Source organism: Podarcis liolepis (assembly GCF_965112155.1).
Source record: "Podarcis liolepis genome assembly, chromosome: 5".
NCBI lineage: Eukaryota > Metazoa > Chordata > Lepidosauria > Squamata > Lacertidae > Podarcis > Podarcis liolepis.
The window spans coordinates 87754340-87773340 of NC_139556.1; the positions used below are offsets into that span (position 1 = coordinate 87754340).

A 19001-nucleotide genomic window follows, 5' to 3' on the forward strand; every position below is an offset into this window, starting at 1 on the left:
CATAACATTTGATATACACTGCTGGTGTTGTTGGAACTAGCTATGGAAGCTTAAGAATAAAATAAGGCACTTCAATTTCATTTTAGGTTTTACTCGGCAGAAATCAGTTTAGCATTAAACTACCTTCATGAACGAGGAATAATTTATAGGGATTTGAAACTCGATAATGTGTTGCTAGATTCTGAGGGGCATATCAAACTGACTGACTATGGCATGTGCAAGGTAAGAGGCAAAATCTCCAAACATCTTGAAGTCTTGATTTTCCTAACATGATTTTCCTCCCTAGAATGTGCTGTAGTTTTTGATTAGGTTGGCTTCATTAAAATATGTACAATGATGCAATTAAATTACCAAATAACTGGAGAGAAGAGGAATATCCATGGACTGCAGCTGTCATGGTTTCTCTTGACTCATTTTTTTCAAGTTGTTTAGAAGCAGTAGTAAGTCTATGCCACTAGGTTGGGCTGCCATGCTGTCCTCCCATAAGCACACAAGCTTCAGTTATTGCTGTTTTCCTCTATCCCCTGCAGCCCCAAACATGACTTCCCCCACACTGTTCAGGGGTGGTCTCACAGTCCTCCAATCCAGATTTTCAGGGGGATTTGAGTAGATTGTTAAAAAATGCTGCCACCTCTGGCCACCAGTGGGAGCCTCAAGTAGTTTGGAATTGTGCTAACTAGATTTTCTGCTAATTCAGTAAAATGATTTTCCATGGACTTTAGCTAGCAGCCCAGAACATCTTCAGTTTTTAGAAAGAGCGCTACTTTTATCTTGATCTAGTGCAGTGGTTCTCAAAGGGTGTGGCGCTCCACACTGGTTTGGCAGGAGAGGATGGCAATTGTGGCAGAAAGATTCAAGAACAATCAAAGAAACGTTTAAACTTTTCAGTGTAGTATAATGAAATACAGGAGTATGCCACTGGACTCTTTTTGGATATAGAACCAGAAACAACTCTTCTTCAAGAGCATTCACTATTCTACAGTTCTCCATCACATATTATTGTGAACAGGGGTTTTCAATTCTGACAGATATGAAAGATCAGAAGAGAGACTTCTTTGTCTCAAATTAGATCTAATATAAATAAGATTACCCTGCAAAAGCAAGCTTACAAGCAAGGCTTGTTTATAATTATATTTTGGGAATGATTCCTGTTCTTATGTAGCTGCATTGTTTTGTACTTTCTGGATGTCCCACAATCATATTATAAAGTAGTTGTGATCTATGCTATAGATCAAGCTAGGAGTTGTTTCTTTTTGTTTTCCAATGTATTTCTTATCAATTAAAATTTTTATTCTGGAAGTGTGGCGCATGTATGAAAAAGAGCTCGTATGTTTGCTCTTGCCTGTTAAATTAGGTGTTGTGCAGTTAAAACAACTGACTTGCTATTATGATGGGAAGCAGAATAAATATTTGCGTACGATTTTCATTCCCCTTTGTTTCCATTTTAAAAGGAAGGATTAAGGCCTGGAGACACAACAAGCACATTCTGTGGCACTCCTAACTACATTGCTCCTGAGATCTTGCGTGGAGAAGATTATGGTAAATATTACATGTATAAATACCAAACCTGGAGAGCATGAGTAGTTACCACACAAACCAAATGTCCACCACAGTTTCCCCCTGGCACTGAACCCCTCTTGTACTCAAAATGATTGTGCAATTAAACCTAGCACTTGATCCAAATGCAAAATAAATTGACAGGGACCAGTTCTGCTTCATCAGTTTGATTTCTTAGAATGTGGGAACATGTTTGAGCTCCCTCACAGCACTGCTTATCCTGCAGCCCTCTTAAGTATTTCCCCGCCCTGTGCAGAGGATGTGGGGACCAGAGGTCTGGCAAGAAAGCAAGGAAGTAGAAGGAGTACAGTGGGGTGCAGAGAAAAGATAAAAAGATAATAAGCAAGAAAAATGGGGAAAGTGTGAGGTTTTTAAAAAGAAAGATGAAGCAGACTAGGTTCTTAGGGAGCTTGGCTACACCAGACTGGCCACAGCAATAGGTAGGCCAGTTTGATCAGTGGGATTGCCCTCCCGCCAGGTGAATTGGTCAGTAGATTAGACCCTCCCTGCCTGAGCCGATGGAAGGTGCCATCCCAAGCTGTGGAGCCCACCTGCAACCACTTGGGGAATTGGCTTACTACCTCTTTGGGAGAACTAGGCCATAGCGATCATAAGGATGTCATTGAAAGCCTGGAATTTCTTATCCACCTAGATTTACCTTGAAATCCTCGATTGTGTAGTCTAACCACTGCTCTTCTTCCTGCTATATCTATTACTTTCCACCACATCTTTAAAGGCTTTGCCAGATAAACATGCTGATTATACCAAATCCTTTTAAAGTAGTGTTCTGCCTTGTTTTAAATCGCAGGATTTAGTGTGGACTGGTGGGCTTTAGGTGTCCTGATGTTTGAAATGATGGCAGGCAGATCACCATTTGATATTGTTGGAAGCTCTGATAATCCTGATCAAAATACAGAAGACTATCTTTTCCAAGGTAAGTAATTCAAAAGCACAATTTTTAGTTTGTTCAAGCAGTTGATTCTGTGAAATGTACAATGAGGCAAGGTTTATCTCCTGACGAATGCCTGATTCCCAAGTAGATTTGTGCTTTCTGAACAAACATAGTGCAAAATTAGCTAAAGGACAGCAGTGTATTGGGCTGATTTTCCATTGTCTTTAGAGACTTGAAAGTTTACTTCTGTGGCTAGATCTTAACTTTTAAAATAAAGGAGGGTGCAGTCAAGTTCCTATACCAGAAAAGGAAACCTACATATCTTTTAAAATTATTCTATGTATTTAAAACACAAAAGAGGTGAAATTTATATCCCATTGTCCAAAAGAATACTACTATTTAGCATAAAAAACAGCCTTTAATTTAGTTCAACCTCTTATACAGATTGAGTTTTCCGTTGTACATCAGTTCCAAAACACACCTTTAGAATTTTAAAACAGAAAATTCATGAAATTAAAATGTTATTAATTATTTCTTCTAGTTATTCTAGAGAAGCAAATCCGTATCCCACGATCCCTTTCTGTTAAGGCAGCAAGTGTTCTAAAAAGCTTTCTTAACAAGGTAAGAGCTCGTGCCATATTTGGGTTGAACTTTGGTTCTTAAATATACATGTTACAGGTTTAAAACTGGCAAGAGAAAATTAGTATAAAAATATCAAAATACATATTTGTGAAGGAATGTAATATGAGCACTTTAACAATTTGTGTACTGAAACTCATTTATATTTACAATCTGTGCCTGTTTACTGGCCCAGTTACAATAGTCTTATTAAGCTTAATTTGACCTTCATGTTACATGTTTTCTTTACCTAGGATCCAAAAGAACGGCTAGGTTGTCATCCTCAAACAGGGTTTGCAGACATTCAGGGACATCCGTTTTTTCGTAACGTTGATTGGGACCTGGTAAGTGGACAGTATAAATATTGCTTTTAAATAGTACTATGCACAGTGAATATCTGAAATCTTGCCTGGATGAGAGAGCCTCTGCCATTGTCAGTGAAAAGTTGCCAAAAAACATTGAGTTTCCCCCATAGATTTTATATTATAAGCAGATAATTAATCTTTTTGGGGCATGAGCAATGTCCTTTCAAGTACTCAAAGTGAGCATGGACTATGCAGTGCAGTAGTCATTTTAGTACTTCAGGAGCTCAGTTCCCTTTTACCATACTACTACTCAGAAGTTTGAGGATTATGTTCAGAGCAAGGGGTTTTAAAGATTTTAAAAAAACTTATATACTGCTTGATTGTAACAAAATCTCTAGGTGGTTAACAATAAATATTAAAATTTTCATTAAAAAAGTAAAAACAATTAAAAAAAGGAGTAAACTAAAAAGAGATTAAAACATGTCAGCATGTATATGTCTGGATAGATTTGCCTAAACAAAAATAATTTAAGCAGATGCTGAAAAGAATATCGCAAATATGTCTGTTTGATGTCACCTACTACCTAAGTGTAGGTGATGCCACACAAAAATTTCTTAGAAGTATGGGATTATTATTGTGTGGCACTTGTTAACAGTGTTACTTTGGCAGATCGAAGCAGTTGAGTGGGCACATATTGGGTAAGGCCATCCTGCAGATAAACTGGTCCCAGGCTTGTTAAGGGCTTTATATACCAGGAACAGTACCTTGAACCTGATCCTGTAACCAATGAAAATCTCTAAGCAGACGTGTTTATAAGTTGGCAGGGTCTCGCTTCTGTCAGCAACCATGCTGCAGTATTCTGTACTAGCTGAGTTTTCACATCAAGAGCAAGGGAAGCCCCAGATTGAACTACTGTGGTCAAATTAAGCTGGTCCAGGAATGGTTGTAGCTGTTGTATCAGGCACAGCTGGTAAAAAGGGCTTCTAGGTACTGAGGCAGTCTGGGCTTCCAGAGACAGAGCTAGGTATAGAAGCACCCTGGACTGTGTAACCTGCTTGTTCATAGGGAATGCAACCCCATCCAGGTTTTGTTTTCTGCCATGGGAACCACTTGCTTGCAGATTTGCCAAACTGGCACCAGTCCAGGTGTTGTCCTGATTCCAATGTAATAAATGGAGAATTCAAGGTGAGTGTCGGCAGTGTACTGGTGGCACCTTGGCCCCAAACTCCTGATAACAGTTCCCTGTGGCTTCATGTAGATATTAAGTAGCACTGGGGGATAAAATAGTTTCCCGTGGCACCCTGCAGCATAACCACAAGGGGGCCAAAAGCGTTCTACCCATTATACTCTGCAATACAGAGCCTCCAAAGCAATAGGATCATTGTGTGGAATAAAAGCTTACAGACACTATAACCCATAGTTTGTCCTCCTAAGAGAAATGTGAATTATCCTTAATGCACTCTGTATAATTATCCAACAGCAACACTTAAATGCTATGTGAACTTATTCCTAGATGGAGCAAAAGCAAGTGGTTCCTCCCTTTAAACCAAACATATGTGGAGAATTTGGTCTGGACAACTTTGACTCCCAGTTCACGAATGAGCCTGTTCAACTCACCCCTGATGATGAGTAAGTAAATGATTAAGCTACTAAACTGAACGAAATGCTCCCTTGCAATTCTAACAGCTCTTATTGTGGTAGTATTTGCCGTGATGGAACTTCAGAACCTCTAACAGTTTCCAGAAGTAGAGACAAACAAAGAAGGCTATCCACATTCTGCCTTGCTTGTAGGTATCCTGGATGATTGGCCATTGCTGGAAGCAGAACACTGAATTGGATAGATACTTAGTCTGATTCAGCAGAGCTGCTCATATTCCCATGTGACCAAAAATGACTACCCCATTGGGGTGAACAAAATGGCAACTGGTAAATTGCACAATGAATTGTAACTAACATGGTTTCTGAGATTTTGAAAAATATAATTGGGGCCAATCCAGGATTTTGTAACTTCAGATAGTTCAGCACAGGAAGCCACTTTATACCAAAACCAGACTTAGTGTCTGTCTTGCCCAGTATTGCCTGGCACCTACTTTCCAGGGTCTCCAGTAGAGATATATCATATCACCTGTTAGCTGATCACAAGTAGTGATGACATGAATTGACCCTGAAGCCATCTGCATGCAAAGCATCTATGTGTGGCTGGGGAAACCTAGCTAGATGGGTGGGGTGTAAATTATTTATTTATTTATTTAATTTATTTATTTATTTATTTATTTATTTATTTATTTATTGTTAAGGTTATATGAGGACAAGTGTAGATATATTTCTAACTTTGGAGAGCGAATACTTGCTTATAATAAGAACTGGTGGAAATTACCTGGTATTGTTCAGGAATTCTAAGCACCAAAAAATTTAGAAATTTATAAATGGATAGCATAATTTATTAATTTCTAGGCCTGTGCATGCTCCTCCAATCTGACTCCGTTAACAGCTGACCATGAACTCTGAATCAACTCGGAGAGCAGGGCTAATGTTAATTAGGGTTTTTTAAACCCAAGGTAGTCAGGAGGTGGGCTGAGGAAGGAAGACGGTATATCTCCTTAGCCCCCCTCCTCTTGCCACACAGAACACAATAGTGAAGCAGCCAGCAATATATCACCCTTGGTGGGCAGCTCCTGCACCGCTGCTCCATGTGCTTGGCTATTCTGCCAAGCCTAATTGTCCTCTCCTCTTTGTCTTCGCCTCTCATTGCCCCAGTCCATGGGTGCTGCTTACCTGGCTGCTGCTATCACCGTTATATTACGGGAAGCGGTTGCCTGAGCCCAACTTTCCTCACTTTGCACCACCCCGCAAACCAGCTCTTGCACCAACTATATCACCAGTGGTCCTCTCCCCAGGGTGGCTCGCCTGGCAGCTTCATTTCGCACACCGCATTTTTCGCTCTATAAGACGTACCAGACCATAAGACGCACCTAGTTTTTGGAGGAGGAAAACAAGAAAAAAAATATTCTGAATCCCAGAAGATGAAGGCTCCCTGCTGCCCTGAAGAGGCTTCGCGCGGCTATCCCAGAAGCTAGAACAGTGAGAGGGAGCGCTGTTCAGCGATCCCTCTCCCCGTTCTGGCTTCTGGGATAGCTGTGCAGCCTGCATTTGCTCTATAAGATGCACACACATTTCCCCTTACTTTTTAGGAGGGAAAAAGTGCGTCTTATAGAGTGAAAAATACGGTATTTAGATACCAAGCGAAAACATTCCTCTTCCCCAGGCCTTTGACTAATTAGTCTACGGCCATTTAAACTGGAAGTTGTGGTGGTATTGTTTTGTTTGTTTGTATTTTTATTTAAAAACTAAACTGCCCTGTCATCCTTGGATGATGCTTGGTATAAAAAATATTATTATTATTAATATTAACAACAGCAACAATAAACGAATATAATAGTTTCTACTCGAATTATAGTTTAGTGATAGGAGAAGTGACTAAAAGAATTCCTGTGTGTACTTTTTGTTCAGTGCATCAGAACCCTGACAAGAGCACATTTCGTTGGGCTCCCTTATTTGTTTTTAGCACCTCAGTTTTAAGTTAAAAAGGGGGGGGGGACTCCCCGAGCAGCTTACAGACATGAATGAAAAGACAGTCCCTGCCCTCAGGCTTACAATCTAAAAGGCGCTACACAAGATGGGACTCTGTAAGAGAAGGGGGAAAAGGAAGCTTCTGCACTGGTTCTTAGTTACAGAGGTCTTGTGGACCAGCTTGAATAGAAAGATTCAGAGGGAAAGGGCTAAAAGTTACTACTTTTTCAGCAACCTTTGTCCTTCTGTAGTAGCTTGATGGAATGGTTGCTGATGGACAGTTGAGAGAGTAGCCTGGTGAATCTGATGTTTCAGTAGAGCCAGTGCTGAATACAGTAGCTCTCTGGGTTTTTTGCTCAGTAGAAATGTATTGTATTGTTTTTTGAGAATATAAATGCTCTTTTTATTTTCAGTGATATTGTGAAGAAGATTGACCAGTCTGAATTTGAAGGCTTTGAATATATCAATCCCCTTCTGATGTCTGCTGAGGAATGTGTCTGATCTCCCACTTCTGAACTGTGCCATTTGTCGCTGACACATTTTTCTGCATGGATGAACAGTTTGCAGTTGGGATGCAATGAATAAAATGCATTTACCTTTGTCATTTGCTATCAAATACGAACTTTTCATTAACCTGCTATATAAGCTGGATGCTTTTTATTTGACTATAAGGAAATCTAAAACACTGAAACAGATTTTGCCAAAGTTGAACTTGAAACATCAAGGCAACCATTTTCCTACAGGCTGCCTAATGTGAAATAGAGGATGTTGCCACCTATTCCACTTTAGCATTGCAATCCTGGGTGCACTTTGAGTAGGCACCATTGGATTTGGTGGGATTTACTTCTGAGCAAACATGCATAGGATTGTGGTGTAATATTTGCAGTCTCCAGGATACAGTGGTACCTCGCAAGACGAAAAGAATCCGTTCTGTGATTCTCTTCGTCTAGCGGTTTTTTCGTCTTGCGAAGCAAGCCCATTGACGGATTAGCGCTATTAGCGCTATTAGCGGCTTATCTGCTGATCGGATCAGCTGATAAGCAGCTTAGCGGCTTAGAAAGGGGGGGGAGGAAAAAAACCCGCAGGAACTCGCAAGACATTGTCGTCTTGCGAAGCAAGCCCATAGGAGATTCGTTTTGCAAAGCACCTCCAAAACGGAAAACTCTTTCATCTAGTGAGTTTTCCGTCTTGCGAGGCATTCGTCTTGCGGGGCACCACTGTACAGTGGTACCTCGGTTTATGAACTCAATCCATTCTGGAAGTCGGTTCTTAAACTGAAACCGTTCTTAAACTGAGACACACTTTCCCTAATGAGGCCTCCTGCCACTGGTGCCCTTCTACCGTTCGGATTCTGTTCTTAGACCGAGGTAAAGTTCTCAAACCAGGACACTATTTCCGGCTTTGCGGAACCGAATCGTTCGTAAACCAAGGTACCATTGTAATGCCTTGCTATTTTTTTTAGACTTGGGAGTGGCACAGCATTTACTTTAGGCTTGACAGAGGCATGGAGAATAGTTGCTTTCTTGACAACGGAGACCATGGCTGTCTCTAAATAGGACTTTTCTTTCAAGCACCATGCAGTAGATTTGACTCCAAAATTACTTGTCATTTGTTTAATCAAAGTTCTTTGGTATACATCCTTGCTATGTAAATGAGTGCCTTCTTATTAAGTCTGTCCTTTTCAAAAGGGCTAATAAAATGTATGGTATCAGTTTGAATTAAAATGAACCAGTAGAGTGTTTTTTAAAAAGAAAAAAAAAATAAGTATTTAGCAGAAATAGGCAGCTAATGTTAACAAATACAACCTCATGCAGCCAGCTTTATAATTTTGTAGCTTCTGTTAAGGTAGATCAGAATTTATTTTCACTATGGATTTAAAAGGCTAATAGGCTCATACAGCAGCTGTACAGTTTGAAAAACCATTACACTATACCACTACAAAAGGATCCCTCTATTAATGTGATTAGGGAAGTGTGGCTCCTCTCATGGTCCTATACTTACTGCTCTAAGATGTATGCATAAGTCTAAATAAAAATTCAAACCAGCTAGGTCAGTGAAGATGGGCGTTCTAAAGGTCTGTATATAATTAATATAATGATGTACCGAGAAAAAGTTGCATGCTTTATCTTAAAAGTTGAGGAACTGCTGGCTGGAGATGTCACTTGTGTATTTTGCTTGATTTTTAAATGCTTGTAAAGACAAGGGATTTTCAAAGTGTTTTCGATAATGTAGAAATGTGGACTTAACTTAATAGTTGTCCAGAACCAAGCACATTCTAGTTAGCCTTCTGTGAGTTATTTTTCTCTGCCATTGTGAACTTAATCTATGGTACATTTGTGCATTAAGGCAAAAATTGCCTCTTTGACTAGTATGCATTATCTTCATTGTGCTTTTCAAACACTGGCATGTTGAAGAGGAGGAATTCAACCACTTTGGTACTTTCCCTTGTTAAGCTCATGTCAGTTACAGGGTACATCTAAAAACATTTAATTGTGCTATGTTTTAGATCTGATGAATAGTCTTTCAGTTTTACATTCTTGAAGGGGGAAGGAGACCTCTATAACTTAATAGAGCTAACTTACAACTTGGCTTGTGCCCTCTTATTTTATTTCGTCCTTTCTTAATGTATCTGAAATTAGGCCACTAACAGCGGTTTCACTTCATAAGCTGCATGGTACAGAATGACTTATATAAGAGGTACATTTTCTGACTCACAAACTGTAGGTGAGTGAAATTCTCACATCTAAGACTTTTCTTCAAAGCACAAAAGGAGTAAAATTGCAGATGTTACAATGTGCTTCCCACCCCCTTGTATGTGTGTGTCTTACTTCATCTTATAGTGTCAATTTTTCACAAAGAACTGAGGGATGTTGAAAGCAAATATCAAGTTTTGTTTCATTTTGTTTTTCATGTTTCCAAACAAGTGCCATGGTATTAAGTTGTTAGTTGTTGTTGTTTTTTTTAAAAAATATATTAAATGTGTAGAGGCTGTCTTAAAATATTGAACAGGGAATTCAGACGTGGACAGCTAATTCAGCATGCTTTTCTGAAGGTAGCCTTTTAGTGTAAACATTGAACTAAATGGGTGCTTCCATCCTGTACTATGTACTTCCTTCATTTTGCAGATATTGTACTGTACTGTGTAATCTCTTGTATTTCTGCACACTTTTTTACTTTCCATTTTAAGTTTCAAAATTAAAAAAACCACCAGGGCTTTTTCTTTAAATCCTGTGTTGCACTCATTGTACGCTTTCCTTGAGTATCCTTCTAATTTAGCAATTTTATTTACTTCTCTTTATTACTACTGGAGAACTCTTGAACATTAGACAGTAAACACATAATTAGTTTTCACAGACGATTAACTCCTCAAATCTTAATTCATCATGGGAGTCTATGAACTGGCATCTCTTCTGCAGGGAAGGGTACAATTTAGGTTATAGTAATGCCAATTAGCAGTTAAGAGAAATGTGCATCATAAGACGTTCTTCCATCGTTTGTTTACAGCCCTATTGAAAATGCTGAGTTGCAGACTAGGGGCAGGTCCATACTATACATTTAAAGGTAAAGGGACCCCTGACTGTTAAGTCCAGTCATGGACGACTCGGGTTGCGGCGCTCATCTCGCTTTACTGGCCAAGGGTGCCGGCGTTCGTTTGCAGACAGCTTCTGGGTTATGTGGCCAGCATGTCTAAGCTGCTTCTGGCAAACCAGAGCAGTGCACGGAAACGCCGTTTACCTTCCCGCCAGAGTGGTACCTATTTATCTACTTGCACTTTGACGTGCTTTCAAACTGCTAGGTTGGCAGGAGCAGGGACTGAGCAATGGGAGCTCACCCTGTCATGGGGATTCGAACCGCTGACCTTCTGATCAGCAAGCCCTAGGCTTTGTGGTTTAGGCCACAGCGCCACCCGTGTCCCATACTATACATTTAAAGCATAGTTTCAATATGCTGGTAATAGCAGCACTCTGGCAGGGAAAGTATAGTTCCTAAGATTTTTTAGGGGAGGTCACATCCTTTGAATGTGTGTAGGATGTGCTTTAAAAGTATGGTGTAGAGCTGCCATGGCTCCCGGCCCCCGGCCCCCTTCACACATTACTGAGGGCAATCTTGCGTTGTGTTTAAGGAGCGCTTCCCACTTGACAGTGAAACACTGAATCTCGGGAATGAAGGAAGATCACATTCAGACGTGTATCAAAACCAGGTGCAGCACCTGCATACTTCTTTGTGCCAGAGAAAGGCATGTCCTCCTTTGCTGTCAACAGAGCTGTGTTTTCACTGAAGAAAAGAGAATAACATCCAAATGCCTGTTTTAACTTTAGAATTACAGCCAAACAAGTCCATATGTGCCTGTTTTTACCCTTTGCTGCTAAGATTTTATCTATTGGCTGTCTCTCCTTTTACCTGCAAAATCAAGCATAATAGTGACCTTGTGTGATGGACAGATTTAATGAGTCTGTTGCCTAATGGGAGCAGACACTGTGGGACAGACTTGTGCCCTGGCTAATCCAAAGAGCTAGTAGGCAACCTTGTCATGTTACTCATCAAGACTCCTGTCTTTGGTTGGAACTACCTATTATGGTGCATCTTAAATATCACTCTTTCTGGATTCTGCTTTCCTGACTTCTCTGCGGCCTACCTGAGTAGCAAAACCTCCGCTTCCACCTAGGTGAAAGGTACTGAGATGAAGTTCGTGCGAGAGTTCCTATGTTTCAGTTCATTACATTAATGGGTATCTTGGAAGTTGGAGTTATCAAATCTCATGTTGTGGGGTAGGTCATGTCGATCAACACAGTATCCTCACCCAAATCTGGAATATATCTTGCCCTAGACATACGAAGCCTAGTTGTGATTGTGCAGCGGGGAGGTACTCTGGACATGGCGTAGAGGTCTTTCACATTTCCAGGGCTGAGCCATGGTATTGAAAATAGGGTCTTCTAATGCTAAATTCTGATGGGTTCCGGGTCAGATTTTGCTCTTTATTTGTCTATGTGGCTGAAATTCAATTTTAGGAAATGATATTTGTAATTTTCAATGGAAGTAGGAGGAGACAGAACCTGGAAAGTATTATAGTTTTTTACTTCCTTTGACTTCTTTTAAAATGCGTTATGACTTTTTAAAATTAAGGAATGATTTAATTTCTAAATGAGAGTTGATTGGATCTATTTATCAAGGAGTTAGGCGCATTCCATCTCACATGAAATCCATTCTCCCTATCTGTGAATATATAGAGAATAGTTGCTTCGTTGGAAGACTATGGGTCTTTGCACATATTTAAATGAGTTATTTCCTTTTTAGTGCTGTAAAAGTCATAAGCAGGAGGGGGACTTAAAAATTCCCAACCCACCAACTCTAGACAGTCGCTGCCATTGCTGCAAGAGACTGTTATTCTTGGGAATTACTAATATTCTGTGTGGTGGTTATAACCATATGCCTCCCTGCTGCCCCTAGACAAGTGATGCTGTTTCTTGGTAACCATGCTGCTAATTATAGATCAAATGCAGACTTATCTCCCTTTACTGTATCTGTAAACTAACATTTTATATCAAATTTAAGGCGTCTTGCACTGGAAATATAGAAAAAAACTTCATTATCAAATGGACACCCAAGGATCTAAGTTTGCAGTACAATCAGAATAATATTTGGCCTGTCAACAGTTGCGTTTTACAACTGGGCTTCTAGAATCTCTTAAATGCACTATCAATGGAGAAAAGAATCTCTTTAAGATTTTGAGATCATTATTGTGCCAATATATTTACTGGTAGGTAGTATTATCACTTCCTTGGCCCAGTATACCTGAAGGAGCGTCTCCACCCCCATCATTCAATCAGGACACTGAGATCCAGCTCCAAGGGCCTTCTGGCGGTTCCCTCACTGCGAGAAGTAAGGTTACAGGGAACCAGGCAGAGGGCCTAGCCTGTGGCGCCTAGCCTGTGGAACGCCCTCCCATCTGATGTCAAGGAAATAAACAACTATCCGACTTTTAGTGAAGTTTTTAATGTTTGAAGTTTTATTCTGTTTTTAATGTTCTGTTGAAAGCTGCCCAGAGTGGCTGCGGAAACCCAGCCAGATGGGCTGGGTAGAAATAATAAATTACATTATTATCATTATCATTATTCCTCTTTAACTATTTTAATAAATGTTGCTATAATTCACTTGAACCAGCCACAGGTAGCCTTGGAAAAGGGCAATAGCACAGCTGTAAAGCACATGCTCTGCGTGCAAAATGTCCTAGGTTCAATCCCTGAAATATCCAAGTAGAACTGAGAGTGACTCTTGTTCAAAGCTCCGTGAGCTGCTGTCAAGAGAAACTACTGAGCTCCATGCCCTGTCCGAGTATAAGGTAGACTCCTATGTCCTTAAGTGTCTATAGCAGAACTTTGTAGAAGGTAACAGTGATGATTTTAGGGACTGTAGGGTAACATAATACATGACCTATTTGAGATAATATAAGATAAGTGTTTCAAAATCCACAATAGGAGAATACCTATGTTAGGATCAAATGGGAACTATCACAAAATAGGGAGCAACGTTTTGAGTTCTCCAACATTCTTCATCAGACTGAATGCTAAGCAAAGTGTGGGGGGGGATGTAGGTTGATGCTAAAGTCATAAAGTCTGCACTGTTCTCAGGTACAATGGAGTGAAAGGAGATAGAGCAAGCTTTAATTATGCAAATCTCTGCTCACCTCCAGGATATGAGGATCACCTACCCAAATCTGGGGTTGTTGCCCATGTGTTCTATTATTGGGAGTAAATAGCATATTATGGCTCAACACTTACAGAGAGGCAGAAGGGAAGGATTCTAAATAGCTGGGGCTGATGTCTTAAAGGAATGGGAAGATGAAAAGGGGAATTCTTTGGGTTCAGTCTCAAGTCACCACACTAACACGGAAAAGCCTAATGTAAGTGATGGGAAGCTAGCGTTTGATTATTATTTTTTATATCTAGGGTTCCTAACCACATGCATCTATACATTTGGACAGTTGGTATCTATTCTGATTCATAGCTTTAGCTCAAGGAATTGTAGTGAATATGTTTTCCATTTCTCTCCTGGTGTGTTAATTAGATTTTCAGATAATGTAGGAAGCGCATATCCTTTGTAAGTGGTAGATAATGAGAGATGTTCACAAATGGAAATGATGAATTTGAATTAATTCATAAAACAGTGTGACAAAGTGCCGTATACATCTTAGCAGTTTGAGAAACAGGTTTGGTGTGTATGCTAACCAGTTTGACAGGAAGGTTATTTTTAAGTTTTTGTACAACACTAGTCAACACCTCTCTCTTAACATGAAGTAATTTGGAATAGCAATTTTCACTTGTGCATTAAAAATGCAGATCAATTGTCTCACTTCTCCTTTCACGTGTGGGTGAGAGAGACACCACCTATCAGAAACTACATTAAAAGATGTGAAGGGTGAGCTATAAAGAGATTTTAAAATTGCCTTGTGGAGTTTTTTCTGTGTGCCAAGTAGAAAGCTCTTTAAAGGAACTTGATGTGTTTATTTCATCTTGTATGAGAACTGAAAGCTCTAATCTTTGAAGCTTTGCTGGAGAGCCACCAGGGATAATGAAGGATGTGCATTTAAAAAGCTGTCCCCATCCCTTGTGCTGCTTTCAACACCCTGTGCCTGGCAATTTTAACCCCTGACTACTCCCAGTCTTGTGGTTTAAACTAATCCTGTAGCCATGAGTCTTAAGAACAAGTCCTTACAATACGGCATGAATTACCGGTATTTGAAGGTTGCAAGGTGCCTTTTATTTCAACTTTTAAACACCTGCTGAAAACTTTTCTGTTCCACCAGACCTATGCAGGCAATTAAGAATACATCTTTCTGCAATGGTTAATTGATGTCTGTTTTTACTGTGTGGTTTTATGTGTACAGTATTGTTATATACCCCTATCATTCAGACACTGAGATCCAACTCTACCTTTCTGGCAGTTCCCTCATTGTGAGAAGTGAGGCTGCAGGGAACTAGGCAGAGAAAATGAACAACTATCTGACTTTTAGAATAAATCTGAAGGCAGCCCTCTTTAGAGAAGTTTTTAATGTTTGATGCTTTACTGTGCTTAATGTTTTAATTTGCTGGAAACAGCCCAGGGGTTGGGGCAATATTATTATTATTATTATTAGTTTTAAGTAAATAAATCTAGTAAGAATACACATTTAACACCACATCATCTTAAGTAAGTAGCTCTAATACTCCAAGTGCTTCTGGATAGGTTTCCCTAGCGACACTTACTTTAGTGTTCAGTTTTAGCAGCTGCTCTTCTTTCTCACTCCAAATTATATTTATACTCTTATTAACAATTCAGTTTTTGATCAGTGTTGATCTGTTTCAAACCTCAGGGCACTATCAGTTTAATAGAATGACTGGCTTCCCCAGTTTCCATTGGCTTTCCAGGCCATAGTGATTTTATTAAAATATTAGCTTATTATATCACTATGGGATCAAAGTTTCAAACTTATTTGGTGCTGACATTGAAAATAATTGGAGAGACCAAAAAATCAGTAGCCAAAAACTTTCCATCTTCTATTTGCTTCACCAACCAACCTTCCTATTCCAAAGGCAGAACTGCTGAGAAGCTGCATTCCTAAACCCATTTACCTGGGAGTAAGCCTCACTGAGACACGGGTGGTGAGGCATTCACATACTGAGTGGCTCTGCTCCATAGCAGTCTTGTTCCCCTGGTTAGGCCAGCCAGGAAAGAGCTGGGAGCTTGACTTGCTTCAGCCAAAGAACTTCTAGGCCCAGTGTTTTTTGTTGTTTTACAATCTAAGAATCAGCATGTATCTGAGTTAAAATAAAGGAATATTTTTAAAATGTTTCTGTTTGTTGTCTGTTAGGTGAACACAATAATATTGGAATACAGAAATTCCTAGATAACACTAACTAGATAGGCTGCCCCCAATCCCAACTCCTACCTCTGAATGGAATTGAATAAATTTGGTAAGTATGCATTATACTACCACTTATCTATGTAACTGTGCTTGTAATAGTTAGGTTACTTGGGGGTTAAGGAAGAGCAACAAGATTTTAAGGCAGAGAAGAACGGGAGAATATATACAGTCTCGTTTGTTTTACCTACTTCAAACAACATCAACCAATAGATTTGGGGGGGGGGCAGCTATGTGGGAATCCAGAGCAGTTTGCTTCCCATTGCATACTGCTGCCTAACCCTTTGGCTCTTACAGCAGCTAAAGTTAAACTATGTCCAGTGTAAATAAATTTGCTTGAATTCATCCTTTTACCTCTCCCTTTGCTTTCCTTTGCCAAAATTTGGATGGGGTAAACTTTAGCAAGGACCTGCCATACATATTGATACGCTGCATTAATTAAAAGAAGCTCAGGGTGGTTTACATTAGAGATGGGAATGTGTCTTCCTAGCAATTTATTGGGCTGCGTAAACCTGTATCTGGATTGTGGCCCATACATTTGATGGCATCTGTTGACAGAAAACAGTGCATGTGCATACATGTGCGTTGCACAATGTGCAAGCTATTACACGGCCGTTTATTTTCTCCTTCCTTTTCACCCCAATCTTTGTGGCGAAAGCTTAGTGGAAAAGCTAACAGCTGGTGCCCATGAGTCTTCAACTGTGTGTTTACACTTTGGTTGCTGGGCAATATGCTTTTTCAGCTTTAAAAAAGTTGAATTAGTGACAAACTTTCACCCAATTACTGTTTAACCTACTGGCACGTAGGAGCAAAGAAGCAGGCAAAACTGGGCGAAGTGTTTTGACTAGGCAAGCTGAGGACAAACAAGCACAGGCAGTTTCACCGTGAGATAAGGGTGGTCGCCCCGGGAGGCAGACAGACAAAGATGTGAGTCACAGCCACAATCCACTTGGGAAGTCTAGTGCCCTCAAGTTAATTGTTATGCGGGGAATGCCTTTGGCTTTCCTGTCTCAGACGCCAAAATCTCCGGGGTAGCTATCCCCGACAACCGCAGCGGAGACGAGCTGACGGATCAGACAAAACCAAGTAAAGAACTAGTAAGAAACAACGTGAAAACCGCAGTTTTCAGCTGACTTCCCCTCACTAGCGTTGCTTTCGAGAAGTCCTAAAGCCCGAATGCGACACAAGACGAGTGCACTCCAGAGGGCGCTGCGGTCCACTCCAGTTTATTTTTGCACGCGTCCTGCTGCGGGAAACCCAACCTGGGCCTTTCGATCCCCGCGTAACGTGTGAAGCGACGCTGAGGCGAAATACGGCACAAGGAAGCGGAGGGCAGACAGGAAGACGCGGGCAGCGGAGCCATTCGGTTGTTGGACGACCAGAGAAGAGCGAAGGGACGGAGCGATGGTATGTGTGAGGGGAAGACGTATTCCTGTGTTTATATTCTGGGGGTGGGTGGCCTGGTGGGAAGAGGCGGACACCGGCGGAGCGGGAACAGCTCTATAAATTCCGCGGTTAGTAGGAGGACGCGGCGGCGGCGGCGGCGCAGACGGGCTGGCTTTCTCCCAGGCAAACAGAGAGGGAAGGGAAAGTATTGCCTCACGCGCTCTTTCCCTCACACACACACACACACACACGCAGCGCCAGAGCCAGCGCCAGCCAGCAGCTGGCCCAGACAGTGGGCGGGGCTTGGCGGGGCGCGCGCTCCTGGAGGGTTCGTGCCCGCGCGCCGCCGCCGCCGCCGCCTCCGTCTCAGTCACGGTGGTTTTTCCACCATCGCCGCCGCCGCCGCCGCCTCCTCCTTCCTTCCTTCCTCCTCCTCCTCCTCCTCCTCTGTCTCCGCAGTGAGGTCACGGGTGGGCGGCGCGTCAGCGGCTTCTGCTCCTCTGTCGGGGGCAGCCCGGCTGTGAGGTATGGACGGTGAAGCGGGGGAAAGGACGCTCGCTTCTCTCGGAAGAAGGTGAGGCCGGCCGGCCGGCGGGACCCTCGATGGGAGGAGGAGGGGAAGCAGGGCAGGGGGAGTTGGGCGTGGGGGAGAGACTAGGGTGTATGTATTGCGGGGGGGGGGCTCCGTGTTTATACTGAGGCAATGGTGGCGGGGGGGGGGAGAGAGAGAAAGGGATGGTCCCGGGGAGGAAGGGTGATGGGGGAGGGGAATAGAGTGGGCTTAGCCGAGAGCAGTTGCAGTGTGTGTGTGTGTGTGTGTGTGTGTGTAGGGATGGGGTGTGTGTGTATTGCAAATGGGGTGCGGGGGGGGGAAGTCTCGTCTCCTGTCCGGATGGGGGATGGGAAATAGGCTTCCTTTTTGGAGGTGGGGGTAATTATTACTTAGTGTTGTGTGTGTGTCGGGGAAGGATCGCTTGCGCGACGGGCATCGGACTAACAACCTCCCTCCCCCCCAAAAAAGAGGGGGGGAAGGATTTCCTTAAACATTTTATTTAATGCAATAAACTAGACAAATATGCACGAGTGGGGTGGGTGGAGGGAGGTTGTTCTGGAGAGCAACGTCGGCCTGGGAAGGGAAGCTGTGGCGTCGGGGGAGGGGAGGACAGAGAGAGAAGGGGCGATACGGCTGGAGGGAGGGGAGGAGGTGAAAATCTGAGGGCGTCTTTGGAGAGACTCTTTGCAGACACTCCGCCCCACACGGCCTAACCTTCCCTCTCCCCCCCCCCCGTCGCCTCTCTGCTAGCTAGACTTAACCTTCCTCGCCGCCTGTCGGGGGAGGAGCGTCTGCAGCAGCAGGTTAAGTCTGATGCCAGAAGGGAAAGGAGTTTAGTTCAGGGCAGGGCAGGGAAATTCCACGAGAAGAAGAGGAGGAGGAGTTGGGGTTCTGGAGCTGGAGGTGTGGAAGGAGATTCCTAGTAGAAGGCGGTGGGGGGAACCGGGGGTGGGGGCGGGTCAGCAGCAGCAGCTTCTACCAGGAATGATTCAGCGCAGGATGTTGTGGGGTGGGGTGGGGGGGTGGAAGGCCGCTTTTGTCGGGGTTTGCAAGCAAAGGCACACTCGCATTGGCTGTGGGAATGTTAAGTCATTGCTTTAGGATGTTTCCTGAGAACAGAAGTGTTTGTGGACAAGGAGTTTCCAGACTATAAGGTATTGAGTGAGTGGCTTTCAAAGATTTCCAGCTGCAGGGAACCTTTTCCACGCAGACTGACTTTTC

General features: G+C 42.2%; 2 protein-coding genes across 4 annotated transcripts in view; both read left to right on the forward strand.

Moving 5' to 3' along the window:
- The window catches only part of PRKCI (protein kinase C iota), a 36746-nt gene extending 26578 nt beyond the window's left edge, over nucleotides 1-10168 (forward strand). For 2 of the 3 annotated variants that reach the window (XM_083504129.1, XM_083504131.1), the window contains exons 13-20: nucleotides 87-222; nucleotides 1452-1539; nucleotides 2366-2491; nucleotides 2991-3070; nucleotides 3322-3411; nucleotides 4886-5001; nucleotides 7356-7869; nucleotides 7952-10168. In XM_083504129.1, the coding sequence (XP_083360255.1) occupies nucleotides 87-222; nucleotides 1452-1539; nucleotides 2366-2491; nucleotides 2991-3070; nucleotides 3322-3411; nucleotides 4886-5001; nucleotides 7356-7443 (724 nt within the window). In that variant the 3' untranslated portion in view covers nucleotides 7444-7869; nucleotides 7952-10168. Of the gene's footprint in view, nucleotides 1-86; nucleotides 223-1451; nucleotides 1540-2365; nucleotides 2492-2990; nucleotides 3071-3321; nucleotides 3412-4885; nucleotides 5002-7355 lie in introns of all 3 variants that reach the window. The other variant, XM_083504130.1, reaches the window with a different exon arrangement.
- Nucleotides 10169-17540: 7372 nt separating this feature from the next.
- SKIL (SKI like proto-oncogene) overlaps nucleotides 17541-19001 on the forward strand; it is a 32833-nt gene continuing 31372 nt past the window's right edge. Inside the window, exon 1 of the mRNA XM_083504729.1 lies at nucleotides 17541-17801. The gene's annotated coding sequence lies outside the window, so the exon portion shown is untranslated. The remainder of the gene's footprint in view (nucleotides 17802-19001) is intronic.